The 13,702-nt window shown below is 50.5% G+C and overlaps 1 protein-coding gene across 2 annotated transcripts; it reads right to left on the bottom strand.

The window, feature by feature from the left end:
- Positions 1-1,532: 1,532 nt before the first annotated feature.
- PMVK (phosphomevalonate kinase) lies at positions 1,533-13,403 on the bottom strand. 2 transcript variants are annotated; one of them, XM_028710023.2, is made up of 5 exons: positions 13,161-13,361; positions 11,228-11,291; positions 7,871-8,023; positions 7,653-7,782; positions 1,533-3,661 (listed from the first exon to the last, which is right to left on the bottom strand). In XM_028710023.2, exons 1-5 carry the CDS (start codon positions 13,244-13,246, stop codon positions 3,525-3,527), a joined length of 570 nt encoding a protein of 189 aa, XP_028565856.1. In that variant the 5' UTR covers positions 13,247-13,361; the 3' UTR covers positions 1,533-3,524. The 2 variants fall into 2 exon arrangements, with proteins under 2 accessions (XP_028565856.1, XP_028565859.1); XM_028710026.2 differs by lacking the exon at positions 11,228-11,291 and having other exon boundaries at positions 13,161-13,403.
- Positions 13,404-13,702: the final 299 nt, after the last annotated feature.

Here is a 13,702-nt window from a genome sequence, read left to right on the forward strand (position 1 = left end):
GCTCGAACATACATTGACAAAAGGTAAACGGAATGCAACGTGTTAACGCATCCGTAACTTGAAGCACATATCCGGATGATGAATTCGTACATTTGACGCCCAAAACTCACTTATAGTTCTGCTTCCCTTTGGACCACATCAGTGAGGACGAGAGGGAGCGGTTCTTGTCATCTGGGCAGCCCAAGACCTCCAGACACACTGCCCAGGCTTGCGCCCTGGAGAGGTCACTTGGATGCTGCCAACACAGCAAAAACAACACAGGAGGCAGCAAGTTACCGGTCTCTGCAGCCGCAGCAGCAGTGCAATTCTCCAGCGGTTTGCCTTCACCCCTGGAAGCGTACTCCATTGTCTCTCGAGACATGGATGCCAACAAAAAGTAGGCAGTCGACAGCCCTCCGAGGGTACAGCATTTGACTGCAGATCACGAGGTCCCCAATTCATACCCATGTTTCCCCCTTTCCCAGTGGAAATAAATGCAGTGCTGTTTATCTGAAATGGCTAGTTTCCAAATCATGCTGTCTTTGATGAGAGGCAGTGGTGGTGCTGTGGTTAGGGGGTTGGACTAGGAACCAGGAGAGACCAGGGTTCAGGCCCCTACTTGGCCATTAAGCAAGCAAGGCACTACAGTGGTACCTCGGGTTACATACGCTTCAGGTTACAGACTCCGCTAACCCGGAAATAGTACCTCGGGTTAAGAACTTTGCTTCAGGATGAGAACAGAAATTGTGCTCCGGCGGTGCAGCGGCAGGCCCCATTAGCTAAAGTGGTGCTTCAGGTTAAGAACAGTTTCAGGTTAAGAACGGACCTCCGGAACGAATTAAGTACTTAACCTGAGGTACCACTGTACTTTTCAGTCTAACCTACTTCACAGGGTTGTGGAGAGGGAGAACCATGAGGAACCTGAAGAAAAAATACAAACGCAATAGATAGATAGATAGATAGATAGATAGATAGATAGATAGATAGATACCTGTAGACAGACAGACGGACAGTCTAAAATTCCTGGTAGAGGACAAGGATCTAGAGATCACGATAAGGGTGGCCAAATTCTGTGCGACTGCCATAAAACATAGGGAACAAGCTGTACTACCAAAAATGATTAAGGTTTTAAATGACAATTTTAGGTTATATTTTAGTGATCAAATTTTAATATATATTTTAAACTGCCGCTATATCTGTATTGTCTCTGTTATACCCAATTGCCATTCAATGTATTCCTGTTGTGTTTTATGATTTTCCTGATATTGTGAGCCGGAACTGCTCTATGACCGTAATAATAAAATTCATTCATTCACTTCACAGATAGATGGGGGGGGAACAACAACCTCAAATCAGCCCCAGCCAGCCAGGCCAGTGGTCAGGGGTGACGGGCGATGTAAAGGCCAGCAACCTCAAATGGAGGAAACCTTGAGTTTGGCTGACCCCTGTGCAAGAACTATCCTGACCGACTCCACGTCCTGCACCTGAGCAAACGAGACTCCAGACCCACCTGATGGAAACTGGACTATTCTAGACAGACGAGAGCCGGAAACTGTAACCAATCCAAAGCTTTATTTTGAGTACAACAATCTTCTTCCTCTCCAGAGGGGAAGAGAGGAGATGGGCATTTGGTTGAGCAGTGAGTGGCATTAGCAAGAGATTATACAGCCGCACATCCAGTTTGCGGTGCGGGGAAGGAAGTCAGGTGTGCTGAAAGGAGCAGAGAGAGGACCTCGTCCCGTGTACCTGGGCTGTGTTTGCACGTTACACTCAAACCACGGTTTAGTGCAGCATTATCGAGCCAGACTGCCTCTCCCACGACCCTCAGCCTCCTGAGTAGCCAGGACAGTGTCAGAAGCTGTTGCAAGCTTGCATCTGAATGAGGCATCACGGCTCGACTATGATCTGTTTCAAAAGATGCCAAATGCAAACCATGGTTTCACGAAGCTGCCTTACTGAAATGAGCCCTTGCTATGGTGAAACTGGGATTGGACATGGCAAGTTTAAGGGGAATTGGAATCTTCTGAAATCCTCCTTTTCTGGCTGTGCGAGAGGATAAGGAAAGGGGGAAAGCTCGACTGCTAGAGGGGACTAGACTCATTCGCGTGGCACTAAACCGTGGTTTGGCATGATGTGCAAACATGGCCAGGGAATATGCTAGGTATTCTGTAGCCCGGGGGCAAATCGGGTTGCATCAATAGCAAACCTTCACCCTGTCCCTAGTTTTGCTCCCAAACACCAGCCCACGTGACTATCTCACCCCAGCCCAAGCGCTCAACTCTCAATTCCCGCACAGTTTGGTCGCCCCCCCCCCTCTCCTCTTCAGCAGCAAAAGCCTGCCCTGCAATTTCTCAGCTTAGAACCCATTTTGGTCGCGTTGCCAACTACTTTCCCCATCATGGCTCCTGTGTCCTTCAGAACTTGCCGAACAACGTTCCCATCCGAGTAAAAAAGCCCTGTGTCGTTTATGTTCTGGGGATTAATCCAACAGGCTCAGCTCTCCCACTCTGGCTTGATCCCCACCTGTTGAACTTCAGCCCCCTGCCTCGTTCCCATCACATAGCAAGGAAAAGGCACAGGAGCCTTGGTCAGGGAAGAAGTTGGTGAGATGATTTCCAAATTAAGGATTCGGTTGGGGAGCCGGGCAAGCGAGGAGAACAGGAGGAGGTCAGCACTTTTAAGAATAAGGCACAGCGATTCCCCCCACCTTAGGGAAAGTGTGTGTGGTCAGTCATCAGCAGAAGCAGCTAAAAGTAACACTCAAAAGCGTTCCTGTCTCAGATAAAAATCAGCTTGAATCTGGGACGAGGAGCAGGACTGGAAAATGTCCCCTGAAAATAACATGCATATAATTCAACCAGCCGAGGGGACCCTATCCTGCCGGATTCAGGTGGACAGGATGATTGACAGGCACAGAGCTAGGCAAGGGTTACGAAATAAGATTTGTCCGGGGAAACAGAGCCGCAGAAGTGTGAAGCTTGAGGTTATTCTGCCCCCTGGTGGCTGAAAGCTGTAAAGGTCTAAAACTGCGACCCAAGATGGGAAGGAGGAAGGAAAACCCAAAACGGACCAAAAACCGCCCGCTCCCCACAGCACAAACATACATTTCCTGCAAACATCAGCCCTCACCTGATGCTAGGTGGGGAAGGCGCCAGTGCCAGGTACGAGTGCAAAAGAACAGCCCGCGGAAATGACACACAAGCGAGCAGTCGGCCAGGATGGAGACGCACACCCTGCCTGGAATGGAGTCCCGGGGAGGGAAGAACTGGCACTGAATTATGGCACTCACTGGAATGGACTCTCCAAAATGAAAGGAAGAGAAGAGTGGGATGGGTGTCAAAAAAACAACCCCGCCCAGAAATGCCGTGCCTTGAGGCGCACCTGACCGCAGCCCGGTGGCTACGGCGGCATTCTCCAGATTCTCTTTCTTTGGTGATGCAGCCAAACCCCAGCCCAGGTCCAAAGTAATGGAGGGTGGGGTGGAGGGAGACAGAGAGAGAGAGAAAGAGAAGGAAGTGGAGATAACACAAGGGCCCTGGGTTGCGCTACAGCTTGCTGTGGATAAACTGAAGCAGTTTCTCCAGCTGAGCGTCCAGGGAAAGCTGGTCTCCGTCGTTGGTGATGACCCAGTCATAAGGCACTCCCTGGTCCAGGCCACATTCGGATTCCGCGTCGTCAATCCCTGGGGTGGAGAGGAGAGGGAAGACAGTCAAACGTTGGCCATTTTGTAGTGATCAGGTGGGATTGCTATGAGGAATTATAACAAATATAGAGTAAGCCATCTGTGTCAGCAATGAAAGCATTGCGTTGACTGGGTTTAAACTATTTTGATATGATTTTTTATCAATCCACACCTCTGCATCCCTGTTCCATTTCTCTTTCTTGACCAGTCATGTACACAGATAGGCAGGTGTCCTGGGTCATCAAAGACAGTGGGCAGTTTCTTTGATGTAGCTTTTCTGATATGTTAATCTTAGGGCCAGGAAACAGGTCTCACATAGAGGTGATAATGATCGCTGTCCTCCTGGCCATCCTTCTTATCATGTGTATTGATTGTTTATGACCTCCGGGGTTGCCGAATACACTCCTTTGTAGTTTTCATTCATTTACCCCAAAAGTATGCATGCTTAACTAGTGTTTGTAGTTTAACTTTGTCCCCACGTGGGGTTTGTTGAAATGCTCAGAAGAAATCTGATTGGTTCTAAGAACACTCTGTAAAAAGGTCTTTTGTGAATAAAATGACCTGGGCCGGAGGGTGGAGACAGAGATTATTATATGCACCCTTCCCAGAGTCTTGCTGGTTCAAGCCTCTGTGTGTATTCTTATTAATCAGAGTTCATTCCTTCCTTTACTTTGGGAATGCCTCACATTTGACTTGCTGGTGCTAAATGGTCTCGGTCCCATATAGCAGGGGTGGCCGACTCTCAAGAGACTGCGATCTACTTTTAAAAACTGGCAATGATCTACCCCTGTTTTTGGGGGGGTTCAAAGTTGCTGGGCTTTTTTTTTTAGGGAGGAGGAAATCCCTGTTTTTAGGGATTAAAAAAAAAGCTTTGGTGGGCAAAACTTTCAGGAACTAAGCTGTTCGAAAACAAAGGTACAACTGTATGGGGGAAAATTTTAATGTTAGATGTTTTGTAGTGGGGGTTGTATTTTGCTGGAAACCGCCCAGAGTGTCTGGGGCAACCCAGTCAGATAGGCAGGATATGAATAATAAAATTACTATCATTATTAACACAAGCTTCCCAAATTCAGGCAGTGGGGAAGGGTGCAAGAATGCAAGGAGAGCAAACAGGATAAGGCCACCATCCTGACCAGAGATGCCAGGATAGCTCCGCTGGTGAGAGTGTGGTGCTGATAGCGCCAAGGTTGCAGCTGCGATCCCCATATGGGACAGCTGAATTGAAATACTTTATTGTCACTTGTACAACTTGTATACAGTGAGATTACTTGAGCACCCCCCACTCAGTTCTCTTTGTCTTAATTCCCCTCATTTACTGACACACACACACCAAACCCAAAAGTCAGTTGCCCTGTTGTTATCTTTTCATTCAGCAGAAGCTGTTCTTTATCCTGTTGGTGCGACTAATCCTGCTTCTATATCTTCTGCCTGAGGGCAGGAGATCAAGAAAGTGCCGGCCAGGGTGTGAACCATCCCTGAGAATTTTCCTCACTCTCCTGAGGCAACGTTGTTCCGCTATTTCATCCAGCGGATTCACGGGACAGCCCATAATATCTTGTGCTGTATTCACCAACCTCTGTAGGCACCTCCTATCAGTTGATGTCAAACCAGCGTACCACACCGTGATGCAGTAGGAAAGGACACTTTCTGTTGTTAAGCGGTAGAAGGAGATCATCAAATGTTGATTGACATCGTTCTTCCACAATACAGTGGTGCCTCGCAAGACGAAATTAATCCATTCCGCGAGTCTCTTCGTCTTGCGGGTTTTTTCGTCTTGCGAAGCACGGCTATTAGCAGCTTAGCGGCCATTAACGGCTTAGCGGCTTTAAGAAAAAGGAAACAAACTCGCAAGAACTCGCAAGACGTTTCGTCTTGCGAAGCAAGCCCATAGGGAAATTCGTCTTGCGGAACGACTCAAAAAACGGAAAACCCTTTCGTCTAGCAAGTTTTTCGTCTTGCGAGGCATTCGTCTTGCGGGGCACCACTGTACTCTGAGGAGATGGAGTCTCTGTTGGGCTTTCTTAACCACCTGGGTTGTATTTATTTACCAAGTAAGGTCTTGGAAATATTCCTGCCTTGAAGGGGGGTTGGACTAGATGACCCTTGTGGTCCCTTCCAACTCTACAATTCTATAATTCCATGCCTACGGAAAGCCCAGACAAGCAGGACAGGAGCACCAGTCTCCTCGTTGGTTTCCAGCAACTGGTGTTCAGAAGCATCGTCAAAGCGGAATACCGTATTTTTCGCTCTATAACACGCAGTTTTTTCCTCCTGGAAAGTAAGGGGAAATGTCTGTGCGTGTTATGGAGCGAATGCCTACAGATGGCAGGGGAATCCGCTGCAGTTGTGAGCAGTCCGTGGCTCTCTTTGAAACTGCAAAGCGGGTGTAAGCGGCTCCTGTCAGCGAGCCGAGCCGGGCAGGAGGGAGAGAAGCAGAGCGGGGTTGGTTGCTTTAAAACAACCCCGTGCTCTATGTCCCTCTCTCTTCTCCACTGAGCTGCTAAGTAGCAGCAAAGCTTTTCAGCCAGCCTAGCCGGGAGGAGGGAGAGAAGCAGATCGGGGCTGGTTGCTTTAAAACAACCCCGTGTCCCTGCCTGCAGTTTTTTGCTGTCCGATTTTGGATCAGCCACTGTAGGGGCTGTGTGTGTGTGTGTGTGTGTGCGTGCTTGAGCTATCGTTCTCCTCCTCCTCCTTCCTGTTCACTCTCACAGCGCCCCAGCGCTCTCCTGCGACTTTAGGAGTGATACTCTGTGTGTCTCTCTGTGTGTGAGGCATCGTTCTCCTTCTCTTGCTTCCCCTTCACTCTCCCAGCGCCCCTGCTACTTCCAGCGCCCCTGCGACTTTAGGATTGATACTCTGTGTGTGTGTGTGTCTGTGTGTGTGTGAGGCATCGTTCTCCTTCTCTTGCTTCCCCTTCACTCTCCCAGCGCCCCTGCTACTTCCAGCGCCCCTGCGACTTTAGGATTGATACTCTGTGTGTGTGTGAGAGAGAGAGGGGGGGGGGTCGTTCTCCTTCTCTTGCTTCCCACTCCCAGCGCCCCTGCGCTCTCCTGCGACTTTAGGATTGATACTCTGTGTGTGTGTGTGTCTGTGTGTGAGAGGGATTGTTCTCCTCCTCCTGCTTCCTGTTCACTCCCCCAGCGCCCCTGCGACTTTAGGGCGACTTTAGCATGGATCCACATGGATCCTCAGGATTTTTGCATTGGGCTACCCCAAACTCACCGTCAGATCACATGTCTGTGGCCACAGCATGAACCACAAAAATCATACATCCACTGTTTTGTTTAGAATATTTTTTTCTTGTTTTCCTCCTCTAAAAACTACGTGCGTGTTATGGTCTGGTGCGTGTTATAGAGCGAAAAATACGGTAGCTTTGACTTGATTGCACAGCTAATATATAGGAAGAACAGTCCTTAGGGGTGCAGAAAGCTCCTTTACAGCAGGTTCCAGTCTAGTCCAGTTTTGTCTACACTACATTGCTGCATCTCTCCAGGATTAACCCCCCAGAGCAGTGTTTCTCAAGTTTGGGCCCTCAGCTCTTGTTGGACTACAACTTCCATCATCCTTAGCTAGCAAGACCAGTGGTCAGGGATGATGGGAGTTGTAGTCCAACAACCCAAGCTGAGGACCCATGAACTTACTAAGCTTGCTTCTCACCTTCCCAACCTCGTTTCTTCATGCAAATCCAGGACTGTGATGAGGCACTACAAGCGCTCCAATGGGGGCTGCGTGACGACAACCTTGCCTTTCCATTTATATAGGAGGGAAAGGTTGCCATTTTATGTTCAGTCTTATTTTCTCGCAGAAAATATTATGATCTGAACTATTATTTTTATTGGAGCAGGGATTTTTTTCTACTTACTGCAAAGAACTGTCAGATAATTAAATGTTTTTGTTTTGCATTGAATTTTAAAAGCCTAATTGAACACCAAGCCCTGCATTGGGCAATGAGCAGAGAAATGAGAGGCAGGAGTGCCTGCGGCTCACTCACCCATTACGAACACCCAGGCCCGTCTCTTTCGCGTCTCCTCCGTGGCTACGACACGCACCACTTTCACCAGATCCCCATACACGTCCTGGAACCACTCCACGTCCGAGATGCGCCGCGTGTCACTCACTATCTGTGTGGGAAGACTGGCGGGTTAACATCCGGGGAGCTGGGTTCGAATCGATCCCTGCCACCAGCAATTTGCCACCGCTCAGCCTTACCCAGATGGGCTGTGTAACGCCCTCGACCACAATGCGGCAGAAGAATCCCGGGTCGGTCTGGCGCCGCTCCTCTCCCCATCGGATCATGTCCTGCCGATACGTCTCCTTATAAGAGCTAGAGTCCAAGAGGCGCTGGAAGTCCAAGCCGTGCTCCTACAATGGAGGCCAGAAAGGTGAGCCAGTTATCAAAGCTCCGGGACGAAAATGATCGGCGAATGAAACTGATCCAAGGGTCTACTCCTAAGTATCTTGTGGGACTCACTTCTTCGTGAAATACAGTCAGGAGCTGGAGTCAGGCGTACGCCAGCAATGAACCAATAAACCACCTGATGTCAGTGACGTTAACTGTTTATGCAAAGAGACCACATAACACCGGTCGTGAAAGACCTGCATTGGCTCCCACTACATTTCCGAGCACAATTCAAAGTGTTGATGCTGACCTTTCAAGCCCTAAACGGCCTCGGCCCAGTATACCTGAAGGAGCGTCTCCATCCCCATCGTTCAGCCCGGACACTGAGGTCCAGCTCCGAGGGCCTTCTGGCAATTCCCTCACTGCAAGAAGTGAAGCTACAGGGAACCAGGCAGAGGGCCTTCTCAGTAGTGGCGCCCACCCTGTGAAACGCCCTCCCATCAGATGTCACAGAAATAAACAACTATCTGACTTTTAGAAGATGCCTGAAGGCAGCCCTGTTTAGGGAAGTTTTTAATGTTTGATGTTTTATCGTGTTTTTAATTGGGAGCCACCCAGAGTGGCTGGCGAAAACACAGCCAGATGGGTGGGGTATAAATAATAAATTATTATTATCAGCAGCTCTTCCCAGCAGGTCTTGCTTGCCCCAACGGGGCAGTTGTGACAACTGAAGGGCCCTGCCTTCCCACAGCTGAGTCCTCCCCAAGCAATCTGAGACACCTCAGTGTGTCTGCCTTTGCTCTGCCCTCTTCATACCTCTTCTGGTCCGGGGATACAAAAGGGGAGAGGAGCTGGTCGCAGCAGGAGGGGGAGACTCCCTGGTGTCTTCAGAAGAGTGGCCCCCCCTCCCCCCCAGCCTCCACTTCTGTCTCTGATTCTGGGCCTCTCTCTGCCACAGGCTCCTCCCCGCTCACCAAGGCTTGTTCCCTCTTCAGCATGGGTAGGCAGACTAAGGCCCAGGGGCTGGATCTGGCCCAATTGCCTTCTAAATCTGACCCGCGGACAGTCCTGGAATCAGCGTGTTTTTACATGAGTGGAATGTGTCCTTTTATTTAAAATGCATCTCTGGGTTATATGTGGGGCATAGGAATTCGTTCATTCCCCCCAAAAAAATATAGTCCAGCCCCCCACAAGGTCTGAGGGACAGTGGACCGGCCCCCTGCTGAAAAGGTTTGCTGACCCCTGCCCTTCAGCTTCTGCCACGTCCTCCTCCTGGCCTGCTCCCTCTTCTCGCTCTGACCTCACATCCTCGTCCCGCTGCCACTCTCCTGGCTCAGAGCTTTCTTCCCCTAGGGGGTTCCCCAGCTGGTGTCTCCCGCCACTCCTCTTCATCCAGCCAGCCCATGACAAATGCATGTGGGCAACTGTTTTTAAGATGGGGATAAGACAAATCCACTAAGATCTGACCACAGTGATCCATGTGACAGTCACCTCCAGGCTTGATTATTGTAACCCACTCTACGCGGGGCTGCCCTTGAAGCTGACTCAGAAACTCCAGCGGGTGCAGAATGCCGTGGCGAGGCTCCTTACTGCGGGATCACATTCATCCAGTGCTTTACCAACTGCACTGGCTCCCGGTGGAGTACAGAGTCAGGTTTAAGGTGCTGGTTTTGACCTTTAAAGCCCTATGTGGCCTAGGACCCTCGTACCTATGGGACTGCCTCTCCCGGTATGCCCCACGGAGAGCCTCAAGGTCCATAAATAGCAACACCCTCGTGGTCCCGGACTCTAAGGAAGTCAGATTAGCCTCAACCAGAGCCAGGGCCTTTCCAACACTGGCTCCGGCCTGGTGGAATGCTCTGTCACAAGAGATTAGGGCCCTGCGGGACTTGACATCTTTCCACAGGGCCTGCAAGACAGAGCTGTTCCGCCTGGCCTTTGGTTTGGACTCAGTCTGACCCTCATGTTTCCCTCCCCTTAAGGTTTTGATCTATGGGCTACTTTTAAAATGAGACTGCATTTTAAATTGCATTTTAACCTGTATTTTAAATTGGTTTTCCCCCCTATTCTGTTTTTACTGTAATTTTACTGGTGTTAGCCGACCTGGCCGGGGAGTGCGGGGTATAAATAAATTTTATTAATTAATTAATTAATTAATTAATTATTATTATTAAGAGGAGAAGAGACAGAGGAGAGGGAATCTATCCGAGGCTGTCAGCAAAGCTATCAGAGAACATCAAGAGAGCGCTGGTGGACCAGGCCAAATGCCCATTCATTCCAGCTTCCTGTTCTTACAGTGGCCAGCCAGATGACTCAATGGGAAGCCCAGAGACAGGACCCAAGCACAAGAGAAACTTTCTCCCCTCCTGCGATTGCCAGCAACTGGTAAACGGAAGCATTACTGTCCCCACCTGTGGATGCAGAGCATAGTCATCATGACTAATAGACCTCAATAGCCCTCTGCTCCAGGAATTTTGCCCAAACCTCTTTTGAAGCCACCCAGTTTGGTGCCCATCACTGCCTCTTGTGGCAGGGAGTTCCACTGTTTTTTAAATCTTTTCTTTGTCCGCTTTGCTGAGCTTCAATGAGTTCCACTATTACCGGAGAGGGAGAAGTACAACTCTCCGAGACACCCGTGATTTTATAAACTCCGATCGTGTCCCCTCTCATCAGCCTTTTTCTCTGGAATAAAAAATCACCGAATGCTGCTGCAACCTTCTCTCACAGGGGAGCCGCGGAATCCCCCTCGATCTAATTCAGCCGCCCTTCTCTTTTCCAACTCTCGGCTTAACTCAGCAAGGACGCTATTATGCACATAACAGAAAAGATAGTAAAGGGTAAAGGGACCCCTGACAGTTAAGTCCAGTCGTGGCCGACTCTGGGGTTGCAGCGCTCATCTCGCTTTATTGGCCGAGGGAGCCGGCATACAGCTTCCAGGTCATGCGGCCAGCATGACTAAGCCGCTTCTGGCGAACCAGAGCAGCACATGGAAACGCCGTTTACCTTCCCGCTGGAGTGGTACCTATTTATCTACTTGCACTGGCGTGCTTTCGTACTGCTAGCTTGGCAGGAGCAGGGACCGAGCAACAGGAGCTCACCCCGTTGCGGGGATTTGAGCCACCGACCTTCTGACTGGCAAGCCCTAGGCTCTGTAGTTTAGACCACAGCGCCACCCGCGTCCCAACAGGGAAGACAGAAGGGTACAAATTGGGGGAGGAACAACCTACCTTGGCATACTGCTCTTTGAGGGGTTCTGACAGGCGCAGAATAGTGCAAACATCCGGGCCCAACCTGTCAAGGGAGAAAAAATTAAATGACTCAGATCCAGAAAAGGCAGAAGTTTCCATCCTCAAGGACCCTTTAGGGGAGAAGGGCTATGGGTAGGTAGGCAAACTAAGGCCCGGGTGCCGGATCAGGCCCAATCAGTGTGTTTTTACATAAGTAGAATGTGTGCTTTTATTTAAAATGCCTCTCTGGGTTATTTGTGGAGCATAGGAATTCGTTCATTCCCCCCCAAAATATAGTCCAGCCCCCCACAAGGTCTGAGGGACAGTGCACCGGCCCCTTGCTGAAAAAGTTTGCTGACCCCTAGGCTCAGTGGCAGAGAGTCTGTTTTGCATGCAAAAGGTCCCAGGTTCGAATCTCAACATCTCCATGGGGACAGTCACCCACTGCGAGAACACGATGATGGACTAGCTAGGCCACTGGCCTGATCCCAGCAGCCAGGCTCTTCTTATGAACTCTGCCTTGGCTTAAACAAGGCCTAGTCTCTTCCCATCAGATGCGCTGCAAAGTTTGAGAACATCACCTCCCTCCAGGGAAGGGCTTGGCAGACTGTGGATCTTGCCTGTTTTCCCACAGAGCCTAGGACTTGCCATCAGAAGGTCGGCGGTTCGAATCCCCGCAACGGGGTGAGCTCCCGTTGCTCGGTCCCTGCTCCTGCCAACCTAGCAGTTCGAAAGCACGTCAAAGTGCAAGTAGATAAATAGGTACCACTCTGGCATGAAGGTAAACGGCATTTCCGTGCGCTGCTCTGGTTCGCCAGAAGCGGCTTAGTCATGCTGGCCACATGACCTGGAAGCTGTACCAGTAAAGCGAGATGAGCGTCGCCGCAACCCAAGAGTCATCCATGAGTGGACCTAACACAGTCAGGGATCCCTTTATAATAATTATAATAATAATTTATTATTTATACCACGCCCATCTGGCTGAGTCTCCCCAGCCACTCTGGGCGGCTCCCAATCAAATGTTAAAAACAATACAGCATTAGATATTAAAAACTTCCCTAAACAGGGCTGCCTTCAGATGTCTTTTAAATATAGGATAACTGCTTATTTCCTTCACATCTGAAGGGCGGGTGCCACTACCAAGAAGGCCCTCTGTCTGGTTCCCTGTAACCTCACTTCTTGCAATGGGGGAACCACCAGAAGGCCCTCGGCCTTTACCTTTACCTTAAGGACTAACGTTGGATTAAACTGCTGCAACTCGTGGCCTTCCCTCTTCCCCACACCCCTGCAAGGTGGGCTCCTTCCAGCTGCCCATGCCAACTTTTCTACACTGCCCCGCAACCTTCTCCCAGCCCCGTCGCGTGTTGCGTCACGTTTGAAGGGGGAGGAAGGAAACAAAAGGAGGAAACACGGAAGACCGCCTTGCTCCCCATCCCTAAGCCGTGGGGTGTCGCTTCTTTCCTCTCCTAACCACGGGGAGAAGGGAGGTCGGGGCCGATCTCGCGTGCGCTCCAGCTTCAGACGTTCGCTAGAGGACACGGGAACGGGATTGAGAGAAGTCTTGCGGCCACTCCAAAGAAAAAGGCTTGAAAATTAAAAAATGGGGGGACCGTGGGGTGTCGCTTCTTTCCCCTCCTAAGCACCGGAGAGGGAGGTCGGCCCGATCTCGCATGCGCTCCCGGTTCAGACGTTCGCTGCGGACACGGGATTGAGAGAAGTCTTGCCACCACTCCAAAAAAAGGCTTGGAAATTAAAAAATGGGGGGAAATACAGGTTTGGGAAGGTCTCTCCCCGCCGGATCCCGCGCGCACGTGGAGCGGTGGGTGGTCTTTCGCCTGCATCCCACCCACCCCGCCACCCGCCATCATGCACGGGGGGGCAGAGCGCTTCCTCCCGCCTGCTCCTCTTGTGCAATCCCCGCGGGGCTTCTTACTGGCTCTGGATTTCCTCCGCCACGAAGTCCTTGCCCGACTTTCTCTTCCCGCTGAAGAGCAAGATCAGCTTCGGCGTCTGGGCCATTGCAAAGAAGAACTCCGCAGCAGCAGCAGCAAGCAGCACTCAACGAAGTCTCCCTCCCTTTGCCGGCCTTAATGGTCTCGTCCGGAACTGAGCATTCCGTCCCGCCGCCCTCCGCCCGCCTCGCACCAATGGGGACGTCGCAGGCGCCGCTTCCTGGAAAGCGGGCGCTACCAAGTGAGGAAAGCGGAAAAAGGGGGCGGTGGAAAGAGGCGGGCGGGACGAGGAAGACCGAATCACGCGGCGTGGGCGGAATAGAACGATCTGAAAGGGGAGGGGCTATCCTTAAGCCACGCCCCGCATGGAACCTGCGTCTTGGTTAGGAGACAGGCGTCATTTGCATATTTAAATATGATTTAAAAAAAATAAATCTCAGTTTAGGCACAAAGGACAGAAGGGGGTCATTTGGGAGGCTTATGCCGCAATACATATATTCCATTAAAAAAAAAAATTAAAAAG

The sequence above is a fragment of the Podarcis muralis genome, chromosome 16 (genome assembly GCF_964188315.1).
Source record: "Podarcis muralis chromosome 16, rPodMur119.hap1.1, whole genome shotgun sequence".
NCBI classification, from domain to species: Eukaryota; Metazoa; Chordata; class Lepidosauria; order Squamata; family Lacertidae; genus Podarcis; species Podarcis muralis.